Raw genomic sequence first — 15550 nt, 5'->3', positions numbered from 1 at the left:
TGACACCTCTCTCGACTGTCCGATCACGAAATGATCGATGAAGAACCCCATAAACCTGAGAAATCAAGTGGAAAACCACGCTGGTCCATTATGGAGCACGCGAAACCCCTGAAAAATGGGTGCTCAGTCCACACGCACTCCCATGGACCGTCGGTCCACACGCCCTCCCATGGATCGTCGGTCCATGCACCGCACATGGACTGCATGGGCATCCCGCAGGCCATGCACCTGTGCGGGCATCTTGGGCCGCGCTTGCATGCACACTCGCATGCTGGGCCGCATGCCCGCTACTTGCTTGTGCACTGGGCCTAGCCCACACACGTACGGGCCCGCACCGGCTTGTGGGGCCCGTCTGCTATCCGTGTGTCGTATCCATCCACCTCCTGATCTTCTTTCACACAGTTTCTCTATTTGACTCTGTTTAGACTGTTCTTGAGCTCTTTGGAATTTATTCGTCGTCCTGCACCTCATTTTGGGCTTATTATATGAATCTCAAAACATCTTCCTCAACATCACGTTCATCTTGATTCAGCTATTGTTGAGCTCGAATAGTTTTTTGGCTCCAGCTCAAGTAGCAGGATAGCTTACGAATCTATTTGACTTTATATAATTTTGAATAATATTAATTTTATTTATATTATATTTATAAATATATATTATTAATAGACTAAAATTCAAACTTGAAATCGACTATGGTTCTACTGATATTCGAGTCAAGTCGAGTTGATCTTGAGTTTTGATTTTTTCTCAAATTTGAGCTTCGGATATTAAAATCAATCTTGAGATTTGAATGAATGGAGTCGAGTTCGAACTTCAGCTATTTGGTTCGATTTGATTCGATTATATCCGTATTATGAATAACTAAAAATCTAAAAAAAAAAACTTAGGATGGAAATTTAATAGCTGGAGTAGAAGTTATAGACTGTGATTGGTAGGATGGCAATTTTTTTTCGACTCTGTGGATATCCAACCCAGCCTAATCTGAATGGGACCAGTTTTACCTGACCTAATTAAGAGGCAGGGTGGATATAAATTTCAGAAAAAAAATATTCAAAGTGGATTTCGAGTCAGATACGGATAAGGTACCCCCATCTCGATAATATTTTTTTAAATAAATTTAAAAATTTTCTTTTATTTTCATCAAAATTATCCCCCCCCCTGTGACCTGGCCACCCCGATAATCAAACGACATTCCAATGACCGGCAAGTCTTGATCCCCCCTAAGACCCTCTCTTTCTCTCTTGTTTACATCAAAACCTGACCCCTCCCCCCCCCCCCAACCGGTGACCTAGCCATCCTGACACCTATGTGGCTCTGCGGCGGCCCGACGATCGATGGGTCCCCACTCCTCCCCTAGTGGTGGCCTGGGGGTCCCCACTCCTTAGTAGTGGCAGTCCGGCAACTAGAGTTCCAACAAAATCCTTGCCATCGTCTCAGCTTTCTACTCAATCGCTCCAAGCCTTCCACCCGATTGAAACTCTTGAGAAGTGATGACAGAGGAAAATAGAGGAAAATCAATGAAAACCAAGGAAAGATGAAAGGAATTGAAAGGTAAGACCTTTTCCTACATGGATTGATCTTTCTTTTTTGCTTGTTTTTTTCCTCCTCTTTTTTGAATATCTACGGGGAAGGAGAGCACGTAAGTAAGACTGGGTGGGTTTCTTCGATTCCACTTGGGTTTTTTTCTCAAGCATATCGGTTTTGCGTGAGTTGTGGTGGTGTGAGTTAGTCCCTTGAGGTTTTGAGAGTTTAATCTTAGTGGAAGCATGATATTTTATAGGATTTGGGGATGAGATGGTGGGTGATAAAAATAAAGAAAGGAGAAGGTCGTGACGAATAAAAGGATGAAGAAAGATTTGAAGCTCGGCAAAATGAGAGGCCACCCATCTTTAGAGCGTGACCAGAGATGGATAGGGAGATGTGGGTATGAATTTTTTTCTCACGAAAAAAATATGGATATCAACTAATTTGACCAATACTCATCCATGATCATCCTTAGTGATTGGATGGACCGACCATCAATTTAATGTAATAATTTTTGTCCATGAGAAACATATCTCATAATATTTAAAAAAATTTGGCGGCACATGGGACCACCTGGCCTCGACCTCCTCTTTCTTTTTTTTAATAATAACCAGGCTTCAGCATCGCGCGTGCGGGTCCCGTCACCGCGGAGCCCATTTGCCCGGACAAAAGAAGAAGCAGAAGCGAAGGAGCCTCGCACGCGCTTCACACGTAACGCCGCCGAGCTACTTGGCTCCGCATCAGAATTCAGAAACGAGTAAATCCCCCGCCCTTCTATTAATAGGGGCAGTACTCGGCGTTCTTGGTTCCATCTCTCTCCCAGGTGTTTTTAGGACGACAGATGCAACAAGAGAAACTTCGGTTTTCTCTACGTGTCCGTCTCTGTTTCGCTGGTCTGGATTGCGAGCATTTAGTTGGAGGGAGGGACATTTTGGGAGGATTTGTTGGTTTGTGTTCTTGCGAGCAAGGAGATATTTAAGGGAGGATTTGTTCAGGAGGTGGAGAACGAGGATGGTTTCGTTGGTGTCTCGGCAGGGAAGGCACCTCCAGCGGTACACCAGCACCGGCGGTCGACTCGTTGTCGGGTTCGTTCCCATTTGTCTCTTCTTCTCTTTCTTCATGTTGATTTGGCTTCTATGGAGTCATCTGGGACAATTGGATAAAAAAAAAAAAAGAGATCTTGGTTTCTTCTTATATGATTGCATTTGCCACCAGGATGGCAGTGGAGCCACAGAGATCTTGATTCCTAGTATTGATGCTTATATTGCTATGAGTCTTCATTTTGTTTTCACTATCATAAACTCAATGGAAAAAGGATATTTTGATGGATGATCGAACCTCTGACACTGATCATAAGTCATAGCTCTTACCCTGTTCATGTTTTACTGGGAATGTCTTATCCTGGTTGTGTGGCATCCACAAATCCTTTGTTTCACAATTATCAACTTGGCTTGTTGACATCAACCCTTTCAAATTGTTACATAAATCCATTCCTCTTTGTTTTTCCTTTTGTGAATTATATTTTAGCTAATGTCTGACCTTGTTTTTCTACTTTTCTCATGAAACAGATGCATTCCATACAAATTTAAGATTGACAAGCCATGTGACTATGACATTGATCAAGCAATGGAGGTTCTGGTTATTAGCTCACAGAAAGGGCATGGCATGATGTTCCCAAAGGTATGAACTCATAAGATCCTCGAAATTATTAAGAGCAATCGTAAAAATACTGTGGATTGTGGAATTCCCATAACATGAGGAACAATTTGGAAACTATCCCAATGAAATGATTAGTATCTTATGGAGAGTTGACCTCCACAGAATGGTTAGCTTATGATAAGTTTTCAAAACACACCAATTTTGTTAATTATATAAAACAAGACATAGTTTAGGAATGGGATGCTGATTCTTGCATTAGCTAACCTGAGCTTTTGTGATATGTTCTTCCAGGGAGGTTGGGAGCTTGATGAAACCATAACACAAGCAGTGTCTCGAGAGGCTTTGGAGGAAGCTGGTGTACGAGGAAATCTTGAGGTGAGGACATGAACTCTCTCAACTATTAGTTTAAATCTTCTATACAATGTTAATAAAAGTTGGAGAGACTTGTGGAAACAAACCTTATATGTTTTTAATGCTATCACAGGATAAACTTGGCACATGGAGTTATAAGAGCAAAAGTCATGATGCATTTTATGAGGGAATCATGTTCCCTCTGAATGTCACAGAGGAACTGTTTCATTGGCCTGAGATGGATGTGCGAAGACGGCGATGGGTAAGTATATTTAGAATGCTAGATGAAGCATTCGTGCTCATTAACAAAGCCTTATCTGATGATTCCTAACAACCAATAATCGAATATCTTTCTAATTCCATACTATCATTTGGTTGTATAGGTGACAGTAGCAGAAGCAAGGGAGGGATGCCAGCATCCATGGATGAAAGAAGCATTGGAGAGACTGGTGACACGTCTCTCGAATTCAAGTAGGTGAAAGACCACTATGGCATAGCATACCTTCATCACTGCGCTCTCAACTTCTATGTCTGTACATACCAGCTGCACGAAAAGGCTGAGGTTTTCAAATGACTCAGTAGTTCCCAAGAAACTCTAGAAAACAATGCAGCTGCATCTTGGATGAGTACAGAATTTGACAACATATATTGTAGATGCCGGTCGGATAGTTTTTCACACGGCCTAATCAAATATACTTGTATTTTTTGTTAAAAATTTTCCTCTGACAAATTTGATGAGCAGCAGATACAAAAGCACTCAATGGAACATGTCCATGTGTGCAAACTACAGCAGTCTGTAATCTGCCACCGTCATGCTAATTAGTTAACTAACAGATGCTTTCGCTTCTTGTCTGCTTACCTGAAAGTGCCAAGCTGTCCCAAATCTTAGCTATGTTACCAGGCCTTTTTGGTCCGTGATACTGGTCATCATAGTAGTCTGTTTTTCCACAAGCATGCATGGAGTTCATAGTACAGGCATTCATGGAGTTCATAGGACAAGCCTTTAGTGCAAGTGCTGAGGGTTTGATTCTTTTCCACTGAAAGAAAAAATTTTCAGTTTAAAATGATAATTCAAGATCATTTATTTGCTGCATTATAAGGAACAACCACCTGGAACAAGTATATTGCCTGTCGCATGGGTCTTATGCAATCAAAGGATACCTTGGAAGGAATTTCTCATAACCAAGGTGTTTGAGGACCCGCAATGATTGGTAAAATTTCATGGAGTTTCAGAGTAGTGATTGGTGTTTATAGATCACCAGTTCCTACAAGCAAAAGCACCCAATTAAGGAGGGCTAAAAAATAGATTAACAATTGTATAGCCATCTGAGGAAGGAAAAAGGAAGAGATGGAGTCCTCCAATGCCCAGTTTGATTGCAGAATAGTAGACAACAGATTTAACAATTGTATAGCCATCTGAGGAAGGAAAAAGGAAGAGATGGAGTCCTCCAATGCCCAGTTTGATTGCAGAATAGTAGACAACAGATTCTCATTCCAACCAAACAACTGCCCCTGATCCCGAGTTTTACTTAATTATATGATCCCATTCAACAGCCTTCTATTCTGGCCTATTCGGGTTTTATCGGGTTAAAGTTACCAAATGAAGAGGGTGAAAGTGGAATTTCTCCTGCAGCAAAGGAGGATCTCATTTCATGGATCTTCTTTTTTTTTTCTTTCTTTTTTTTTTTTTTTTTGAATTCTGGATTATTTCTTTAAGGAAATCAAATAGAATCCAAGCTTATTCCATGAATGCAGGAATAACTAGGAATGGTTACTTCAAGCTTTAAGTATGCACCACAAAACATGACCTTGGAGAGAACCCAAGTCACCTAAGTAAAATGATCCACATGGATGGTTATCATTGGTAGTGGTTTAATGTATTGTTGAGAGGCCTTGTAGTGTCCAGATTTTTGAATATACCAGCTTGATTGTGCCAAGTACTTTCCATCTCTAGCCATTCAACACACCGGACTCCTTGGTTTTCTGATGCCTACTGCACTTGATTTAGAGAAATCAACTATGATGTTTAACGTCTGGCAGTTAGATGATCTACTATGATAAGTCAAAGCTATATATTTGGAAATGGAAGTGTTTGTTATTTGCAGATAGGCTCTTGCTGATCCCCCCTAGTGGTGAATTCCCATGTTTATGTGCCTGCTTTCTAGGTTGTTGTGTCTTTCAAGATTTGTTAAACTGGCTGGTGGCTGCTACTTGATATTTTTTGTGGGGTCATGATGCAAATAAAAATCTACTTAGCTTGATTGTTTTGGAGGCAATTTGTAGGCCAAAATCCGATGGAGACCTTGGTTTTGGCCTCTTCAATGAAGCTGGCATTGTGCTCTGATGTCTCGATCAGCAGGCAGACTGATTCTTGAACCCAACAAATTATAGAGCAAAGTGGTGTGCATAAAATATACTCTCAACGGTAATAGTCTAAATGGTAATTGGAGTTCCTACATTCAGCCAAAATAAATGGAGATGGTTACGTATTTGTCATATTGGCTAGCTTCTTCGACATTGGTTCCATTTGGTAGTAGCAAATGGTGAGAGCATTGGTTATATCTTACAACTAACGGCTTGACCAATGGATCTCTTGTATTCCTCTATGAAGACAGGTGATCCCCCTAAACAAGGGTCAGCCCCAGCCATTCTCTGAGGTAAACTTCTTTCAATTTCCCTCCTACATGTTTTTTTTTTTCCTGAAAGTATATTTCAGCAGATTAATCCTTGACCAAAAAAGAATACACTCGATTTGATATGTTGGAGAGAGGGGCATTTGTCATAACATATATGTAAAGGAGATATATGGTGGCCTCTGAAGTAGACTTCAGGAGGTTCAGATGGCTTTGGAGTATTAGAGCACATCCTAGGATCCCGGTTTTCCTATGGAAGTCGGCATGTGGTCAGCAGTCATTCTTTTGAAATTATAGGGCAAAGACGAATGGGAGATGGAGCCTGTTGCAGGTCTGAAGGAGTGATGAAACTTCTGAACGTGTACTCTTTGTATGTCTGAATGTAGGGTCTTGTTTGCAATACATCCATTGTCATCATTAGAAGAGATCCTATGCAGCAGAACCACCGAATTCTCGAAAGTGATGGTGTGATTTCCAGGAAGGAATGACTGTATATAGAACTCAATGATACACTGTGGCAGGTTTGTAACGATCAGAACGAGCACATTTTCTGGAGGCTGCTCAGATTTTTGCAGACTTTTACTGCAGTACCTGATGATTATAAACAAACACTGATAGAATTGAAGCGTTATCCTAGCCAACCACTGGCACCTGATGGTTCGGTTTGAGAAGGGAGCTTCTGGGGCTGGTTTTGCTATTAGGGATAATGAAGATGAGTTGCTTGCTACTGGTGCAATTTGATTCAAGACCAGATCGGTACGTTTTGCTGAGTTCAATTGCAGCATAGGCTCGTTGGACCGCACACTATCTTCGAATAAGGGAAGTGCTATTACTTCCAAACCTATATCTAGGATATTATTACAAGTATTTTTTTCCAATCTTCAAAAAAGACGTATCAGTTTTAGATATTGTGCAGGTTTCAAACATGTTTGGTGTCGCCTCCTACTTTATAAAAGGAGAGAGGAGGAGCCAGAAAGTAGGTTTCCAAGTTTCTTTTGAAAATACTTTTTTATTTTTAAATTCTTGTGGGAGTATTTTTCAGATAATTTTATCAAGTACTTGTTTATTTAGGAAGTATCTTTCACTTTAAAAGTCACGAGAGTAATTTTTGAAGCAATACAATCAGAAGTCACCAACTTCTTGGCTAGTATGGTTTGTTTTGCTGATCATGTCACTACTTGGATATTTGATTTCTCTAATGGGTTGTATGCCAAGGTGCGAGCTGATGAACAGGGTTGTGCTTTCGTTATGATGTGTGAGAGACGGAGAGAGAGAGAGAGAGAGGTGTTCATCTAAATTGATCGTAATCTAGATTTGTGGACGAGGTTTCCTACGGTATACCACAAGACCAGTTCTATACCCTGCCACCAACAGCCATAAAGTGCAGCCTGGAAGATTTATTGGTAGACATATAGAAGATATATGATAAGAAATAGTCGAAACATGATAAGAAATGTCTTCTATCTCACGAGAAAAATTAATAGCCCAAACACCCATCCTACAATAGGCACATATTCACAAATCTGCAAGGAAAAATTCCTAGTGTTAACTCCTGGTCTGCCCAGTCATCTATCTGAAAGCAATCAGCTCCAGATCTGAACATAATATCAAGCAATTAGAACTAGATCTTTGATAGTCATCAATCAGGGCTCCTTGAGATGGGAGGACATGGTATCTACAACTCAACATCCGTTTGGTATTAACTAAACAATGACATGATATATGGGAAATCCAAATGGTAACAAACATTTCCATTAGAGATGGCCAAAGTAAAACAAATCCTCTGGCATGCTAAGCCAAGCTAGTCAACCAGTGGAAGAATTCCATTCCATGAATCAATGCCATTTCACAAAGATAGAAACAAACATAAGTTGATAAACTTAAAAAATTGAAACCCCAAAAGGCCAATATAATCAGATAAAATTGATTTCTGGATTCATGAAAATGGTTGCCATATTCCAGGTACAGCACCGATATTGAATAAGATACAGTGAGCAACAAACGCAAGAGCACAGATAGAACAGCCTAGGACAACACCGTATGTCGACAAAAGAGAATAGTTAGAAAAAGATGAAACTGTAATGCAGAGTATTGCTACAGGATAGGTTGGAAAAAAGCTGGCATGCCATATAACAAGTGAGATACTATCATCAAATACCATCTAAGTGAAAGGCTAACAACTTAAAATAGCTTCCACATTTGCTTACTGAAAGGTAACCAACTATTTCACAGGGACAAAGCCCTTGTGTCCAATCAACAAAATACATCCAAATTTACAGGTAGAAAACAAATACTCTCACCAAGACCATTCCAACATCAAAATCCTCTGCCCCTCAATCTTCTTCTTTTTCAGACTCCTCTTTTTGTTCTTTTTCCTTCCCCCTAGGAAACAAGTAGAAATGTACTTACTCTAGCAAAAGAGCTGCGCATCATTAAAAGGAAGAGAATGGCTCCACATACTTCTCATTTTCTTCATCTAATTTCTCCATTGCTTTCTCATATTCTGTGTTAAGTTCTACTGCTCTGTCCACATATGGTCTCTTTTCCTGTTACCAAACCATCACATGATGAACACACCATGAAATAATATAATTTAGAAGGTAAAATCTCAGATTATAGTATCAAAAAGAAACAGGACTCTACTCACAATCATGGATTTCCGTGGGAGCTGCACCTGGAGTTTGGCTTTTAGAACAATTCAGTTCCGCAGGACCACTATTTTTACTATCAGGGTCCTCATTTCGGTAACCAGAGATCTCTTTACGCGGACCCTCAGCCATTGGATCGTCACTACAGCTCTTGTTGGTAGGCTCGCCATCTCTCTCCAATGTTCCACTAGGCAAATTTGAAACATTACCACCATTTGATCCAGTACAACAATCTACTGTCTCTTTAGCAATGGAAGTTTCACAAGAATTATATGTTTGAATAATATTAGCAGGCAAGTCGACTTGCTGATCCAGTTGATGGGTCTGTCCTGAAACATGTAAAACATCTGACAATTTGACCGCAGTGCATGCTGCAATGTCGCTAGCATTCTGAATATGCTCAGATTTTTGATATGTAGCAACAGATTCTGTTTCAACCACTTCACTAACACCACATTTGTTATCTGACAATTCGATTGCAGTGCATTCAATGCCGTTAGCATTCCGAATAGGATCAGATTTTTGATATGTAGCAACAGATCCTGTTTCAGCCACTTCACTAACACCACATTTGTTTTCTTGCTTGTCCAGTGCACATTCAGTTGCCCTGCATATGCTAGTCTCTGGTAGAGCAGTTGCCGATGAATGACAATTCGATATGGGATGATTGCTAATTTCAGCCAGAGGAACAGCTTCCTTTGTAGAACCATACTTGCTGGCAGAGCTATCTTGTTTCATTCCTGTCATGGATTGATCAACTGGAATACCTGCAGAAGGATCACATTCAGTTGGCTCACCAATTGGAAATTCAGCAGTAACCCTAGCTTCAGATGCTTGCTCATCATTGCACGCAACATTACTTGCAATAGAGGCAGAGAAAGGGTGTTCTTCGTTATTGACTCACTATGGCTAATGTTATCATTTAATGCAGCAGTAGCACAAATGCTTGCTGGGCAGACATCATGTGTGATAGACCCTGTTAAGATTTCTTTAGACGTACATGTTGGCTTGCTTCCAATGTCTGTTTCAGCCACTTCTGGAGATGGTTCTTCACCCTTAACCACATCTGCTATCACAGGCAGTGAAGGTTCGTCACCAGCCTGCATCTTCGGACTTTCTAAACAAGATTGATCCATTGATGCTTTTTCCTCATCAACAGTAAGCTCATGCTTCAAAAGACAGGTATTAACTTCAGAATCAGGACGTACGGAACATTCCATTTCTGTACAACTCTGTGAAAGGTGATTTTCATTGTCACTTTGCCTTGCATCTGCAATGTCTCGCACAACTTGATTACAGACACGAGGGACTTCACCAACCTCCACAATTTTTTCCTTCTCTTTGGCAACTCCAGAACTGAGGTTAGATGGACATTCACCAACGTTCACAGAGATGAAATCAGATGGACTTTCACCAACCTCCACATCTTTCTCCTCTGCAAATTCAACACCAGGTGGGATGACAGAGCTACTTGGATGCACAGGGCACATTTCTGTGGAGATCACATGTTCACTTTCCAACAAGGAAGTTTCTTTAGTATTAGGTTTGAGAACCTCAGGTCCGCCATCTGCTTGGCATGGTTGAGATGTATTTCCTGTGCACAGCTGCTGTAAGGCAGTCTCACTGGGTAAGTTTGCTAGTTGATTAACTGTTTTGCCTATTGCAAGAACCTTTGGTTCTGAAGACAAAATCATAGACTCCCCCATGTCTACAGCAGTTCTACCCTTGCACGACTCAAGTTTTATATCTACATTGTTCTTCAATGTAGATTCCACAGGATCATGTAATGAGGCACCGTTCTCACCTCCTGTGGATGATTCAGGCCCGTCTGTGCAAAAGAAGTTTTACCTGTAACATCCCTTGCTTCTGTGTTGGTTGAAGATGAGCCGATAATGTTTAGCAAAATTTCATTTACACCAGGGGTTGATGATTTTTTAAGATCAACATCTGTACCAAGCACATTATCTTGGACCAATTTGGTTTCTGATTTGGCAGGTGCAAGAGTTGTACCACTCAACGTGGCAGCTCTTTCTTCAATTGCAGAAATATTAGAGTGCCTGTCACATTGTTTGGATGGTCCTGACTTTTCAGATGAAACTTCCATCTGGGTAGAAACTGTAACAGGGACCTGAATCTTTGGCAATTTCTCTTCCAAACCAGAAATGGTGCCAAATGTACATGCTTTAATGTTGTCAGTCTCCTGTTTCTCTCTCACAGTGACCGCCTTTACAGATTTTCCCTTACTCTCCACTCTCTTTGTCCCTTCTGCCTGCTTCAATCCTGCAAGTCGAGCACGGCGTTCGCAAGCTGCTGTTGTTGAATTGCTTCTATTTCTTGGTTCACGAGCAGTGGCCTTTTTCCTTGTAACTGAAGCTTTGGTCTCAAATACTCTTTGGGTTATATTAGGGACTGGAGAGCATTGCCTTTGACATGCTCCATGCTTCATGCTCTCAGACATCATAGCTGGCGCTATGTCAAGGTTTACATTTTCCTGGTGTTTGATGACTTCAACAGGCGTCAGGCACTGTGGCTGAGCACTGAGGGTGGCTTTGTCACCACTTTCACCACTGACAGGACTAGCAAGGGCATCACTATGAGGTTCTACTATGAGGACGTTTTGAAGTGAAGCATCATGTGACTTTTCAACTAATTTCTGCTTATCCCTGGATTTAACATTAGGATTTGTTATCATTTTCTGGACATTTTGATTAGAAGTATCATCTTGTTTCTCAATTGCCTTCTGGTTCCGACTAGATTTAACATCAACACTAGTCGTTGCTTTCTGGGTGTTTGCAAGAGAAGAATCATCTAGTTTCTCAGTTGGGCTCTGCTTCTCAGTTGACTTAACATCAGAACCAGATGTTATTTTCTGGATACTTCGAAGAGAAGATTCATCTTGTATTTCAGCTGGTTTATGCTTATCAGTAAATACCACATCTGTCCCCATATGATTTCTCTTCTCTTTCAAATCATGTGCAAACACAGGCACAGCAGATGCAAATGGCACAACCACTTGACCTGGACCAGCTTGCACCACAACACCTTTCACATTATCATGCATATTTGACTGCATCAAGCTCATATCATCCGCACTTGTTGTCCATTTCATTCCCATAGAAGCTACTTTGATGTCATGGGCTGGAATTCCTCTTCCTACTCCCATGTCCACAGCAGGTAAAATGTTCTTAAATTTCTCTGGCACTTGTGCTGAAGCGGAGGCTCTGCCAGAGGTCACATCAACAACTTTCTGCAATCTTGAAATCGGGTTAACTTGGTAACCCATAGGAGGAGCATTCATAATTCCTGAACTTTTATCAACACCTGGACTCTCTTGGGCAAATGCAGAAATTGCAGATTTATTATTTGCTGCTTCAATACCCTTTAGAGGTCCAGTAACTGTATTAGCTTGAGCACCAGCAGCAGAAGACACGGACTTCTGTTTTCTGCCACGCCCTCGAGGTGTTTCTCCACTCTGAGTCTTCCGACCCTTGGCTTGAACTGAGACAGCAGGTCCAGGTGATGGCAGAAAAGCAGAAGTTCCTACACCAACCTCATGCTGTGTATTCCCAGTAGTTTCCTTTGTAGAAGCAGGATCTACAACAGTAGCTGTAGAGGAAACAGAAAGATTTTCTCTCTGAGGTCCCATTTCCCGTGTGCTGATAATGTTTGTTGGCAAAGCAGCTGGGAATGGTGCGACATCTGTAGCTGCTCTCTTTGGCCTACCCCTTCCCCGTTTTGCTGGAGGTGGTGCCTCCTTACATGGCTGCAATGACTCTTTGGATGTAGCCGAGGGATTTTTTGATGAAGATGATTGCACCTCCACAGAACTCACTTTAGGGCCACTTGAATCTTTTGTCGCACTCAGATCTTTTGGTACTTCTGTAGGTTGGGGTGACTCTGGGGAATCAACCTGACAAAGCTTTTCGAATTCTTCTTCTGTCCACTGATCTTCATAAGAGCGGACCTATGGGAAAATTAAAAAAATTATAACTGGAAATACGTAAATATAGACAACTTGCTCTGAGATGTATGTGGAACGGGCACACCAACCTCACGAGCCCGTTTACCCCTTCCATATTGCTGTGTGTCAAGGCCCCCAAGATATTCACCTTTTCTTTTTACATTAACATTTGAGGATTCATATATCATCATAGCTTTGTAAAAAGGCTTCAGGTCCTCATCTGTAACAAGACGAGAAGGCATGGGTAACCCCTCCAGACCTTCTGTTGAACTTCCCTGCACCAATCTCTGCCATGCTGCCTGCAGGCATTTGAGAAGTAACCACATGACTAAGCATAAAAGCCTACATTCACTAGATTTTAAAATGCAATATCAAGAAATAAAAACAGAAACTAAATGCACATGAATTAGCAAGGAATGACAGACCATCTCTTCTTCATGCCTTTGTTTATCAATAGATTCAAAAACATCGATCTCAGATTCACTGCAAACGAGATCAAAATATAATAGCATGTTATTCATGTTAAATTGTAAGAGAACAGAATAAAGGCTTATTTACCTTGGAATTTTGCAGCTATAATAGATTTCCTTATCTTAAGAGGGTATATAGCAGTATGTGAGATATATATATATATATAATAATATATATATATATATAAAAATATATATATATATATATATATAAAGTTACCTGCGGGCTAGGAGATCATTGAGAGCATCATCATCTAAAACAGGAGCTGCCTCTTCTTTTTTGCACTCCCGAAGGAGAGATTCCAAATATTCCCTTCGATCCTCAGCACTATAATTTATCAAACCAAAGTTATCAAAATATCAAAAACTGTTCATTCTGACTCTGAAAGTCTGAGACTTTTAACACAAATACCTTGTGTTATTGTCGAAAAAGCCCGCGGTTATACTCTGATTAGCAACACCCAGTTTGTGCTCGGCTGCAGCTCTAACTTGTTCCTCTACAGTGCGAACCTTTATCATGGTAAACATAAAGAAATATATCAGGAAACACAAACTTTGGAATTACATAACCATCAGCATACTGAAATCATTTACACAACTGAACCCTTAAGAACTACAAATACAATAATGAACTGGAAGAGAATTTGAGCCAAAAGAATTAGAAAAGCATACTGGTAGGCCACTAATATCACCAAGCATATTTTATAATACTTGCAAAAGGCAGTGATATGCTGGAACCTATATGCAGGACTGAAGACAATATGTAATGCTCAGTAATCCAAGATGTACAACAGAATAACATATGAATATGGATAGATGGGGAGAAAAAAAGAAATCTGTGCACTGTTTATAGAAAATATATATACATACAAGCCATAAAGAGATGGTAAGGAGATGTAGGATGGCTGCATGTCAGAAATAGCAAAGGTTGAAGTAGCACATGCTTGTGCAGTGCAGTTATGGCACACAGAGTGCCCTGCTGTGGCGGTGCTTGGAAAACACAACCATGCACCACAACTGTAGCATGCTAAGAACTGACATGCGGGCATGAAACCTGCAAAGACACCAATAAGGCCCTGGCATGACACATGCTGGCACATCCCACCAACCAACATGACCAGCATTTTAATATATGCATTCCAATTTTATCGAATGTCTCCAGGAGACGACCAGCTTTTTTAATCTATGAAAATAGAATTACAGCGATTGAGAAGGTAGCCATAGAAACCATAGCATGTAAGTAATAAGAATTTAATGTTAGTTCTTGAATGATTCTTTTTTTATGAACAGTCATAACTGAATAATCAAACTACTTTCATTTTTGAGCAAGATGTTTAAGCGGTCATAACCATCATGATAACAAAAACGACATGAACAACTTAGTAGCAATTTCGGATGACTTAGCACTACAGAAAAATTAAGTCAACGAACCTAATGCTACTAACATAATTGCCTATATGAGAGACTTCACATCATTCGCGAAACCGTCCCGAACCGGACAGTTCAAGACATGCCGAACCGTACCGGCAGGATATCAGTCCGGTTCCAGCATGCAAAACGGCGTCCATCTCGGAGGGAGGGAGAAGAACGAGAAGAGAATGAGAGAGGAGAAGAGAGGGAGAGGAAGAGAGGGCCTCCGACAGAACCTAATGCTACTAACATAATTGACTATACGAGAGACTTCACATCATCATTCACGAAACCGTCTCGAACCGGACAGTTCAGGCCATGCCGAATCATACCGACGGGATATCAGTCCGGTTCCGGCATGCAAAATGGCGGCCATCTCGGAGAGAGGGAGAAGAAAGAGAGGAAGAGAGCAAGAGGAGGGGAGAGGAGAGGAAGAGGAAGAGAGGGCCTCCGGCCGAGCTCTTGCCGAGCTCGATAAGGGTGGAGGGATGGAAGAAGAGGGGAAGACCTTACCAGATCACCGGAGGCCCTCAGAGGCCTCCAGATGGATGGCGACGCCACCACGAGCTCTCCAACAGTCGGTGAGCCAGCATCGAGGGAGCTGAGGGCGCCGAGGCCGAAGAAGGGCCTCCACCCTCCAATTGAAAACACAGGTTCACCTTTATTTCATTTTTTTTTTTGTTTTTTAGCGGACGAAGTCAGTAACGCAGTTGCGGACTTCCCCATATTTTTTTTATACAATTTCTGTGCTAAAAAGCAAAAAAAATTATGAAACAGGGTGAACCCTTGTTTCAAACTGAAGGGCGAAGGCCCCTCCTCCAGCCTCGGCCGCCCTCAACTCCCTCGATGCTGTCTCGCCGGCCGTCGGAAAGCTCGCAACAGCGTCGCTGTCCG

At 41.3% G+C, this 15550-nt stretch overlaps 2 protein-coding genes across 2 annotated transcripts in view; one reads left to right on the top strand and one right to left on the bottom strand.

Moving 5' to 3' along the window:
- The first annotated feature begins 2347 nt into the window (after positions 1–2347).
- Positions 2348–4377, top strand: LOC105053187 (nudix hydrolase 17, mitochondrial). The gene is made up of 5 exons (XM_010934264.4): positions 2348–2609; positions 3093–3204; positions 3475–3558; positions 3668–3796; positions 3918–4377. The coding sequence occupies exons 1-5, from the start codon at positions 2536–2538 to the stop codon at positions 4011–4013; spliced, it is 495 nt and encodes a 164-aa protein (XP_010932566.1). The 5' UTR covers positions 2348–2535; the 3' UTR covers positions 4014–4377.
- A 4127-nt stretch (positions 4378–8504) lies between these two features.
- The window catches only part of LOC105053188 (uncharacterized), a 30323-nt gene continuing 23277 nt past the window's right edge, over positions 8505–15550 (bottom strand). The window contains 8 exon segments of the mRNA XM_073244705.1: positions 8505–8713; positions 8815–9708; positions 9711–10640; positions 10643–12779; positions 12866–13075; positions 13202–13259; positions 13467–13574; positions 13659–13756. Of these exon segments, the coding sequence (XP_073100806.1) occupies positions 8712–8713; positions 8815–9708; positions 9711–10640; positions 10643–12779; positions 12866–13075; positions 13202–13259; positions 13467–13574; positions 13659–13756 (4437 nt within the window). The 3' untranslated portion in view covers positions 8505–8711.

The sequence above is a fragment of the Elaeis guineensis genome, chromosome 10 (genome assembly GCF_000442705.2).
Source record: "Elaeis guineensis isolate ETL-2024a chromosome 10, EG11, whole genome shotgun sequence".
NCBI lineage: Eukaryota > Viridiplantae > Streptophyta > Magnoliopsida > Arecales > Arecaceae > Elaeis > Elaeis guineensis.
Note: the sequence above shows the minus strand (reverse complement) of the source record. Positions and strands in the feature narration are given on the sequence as shown.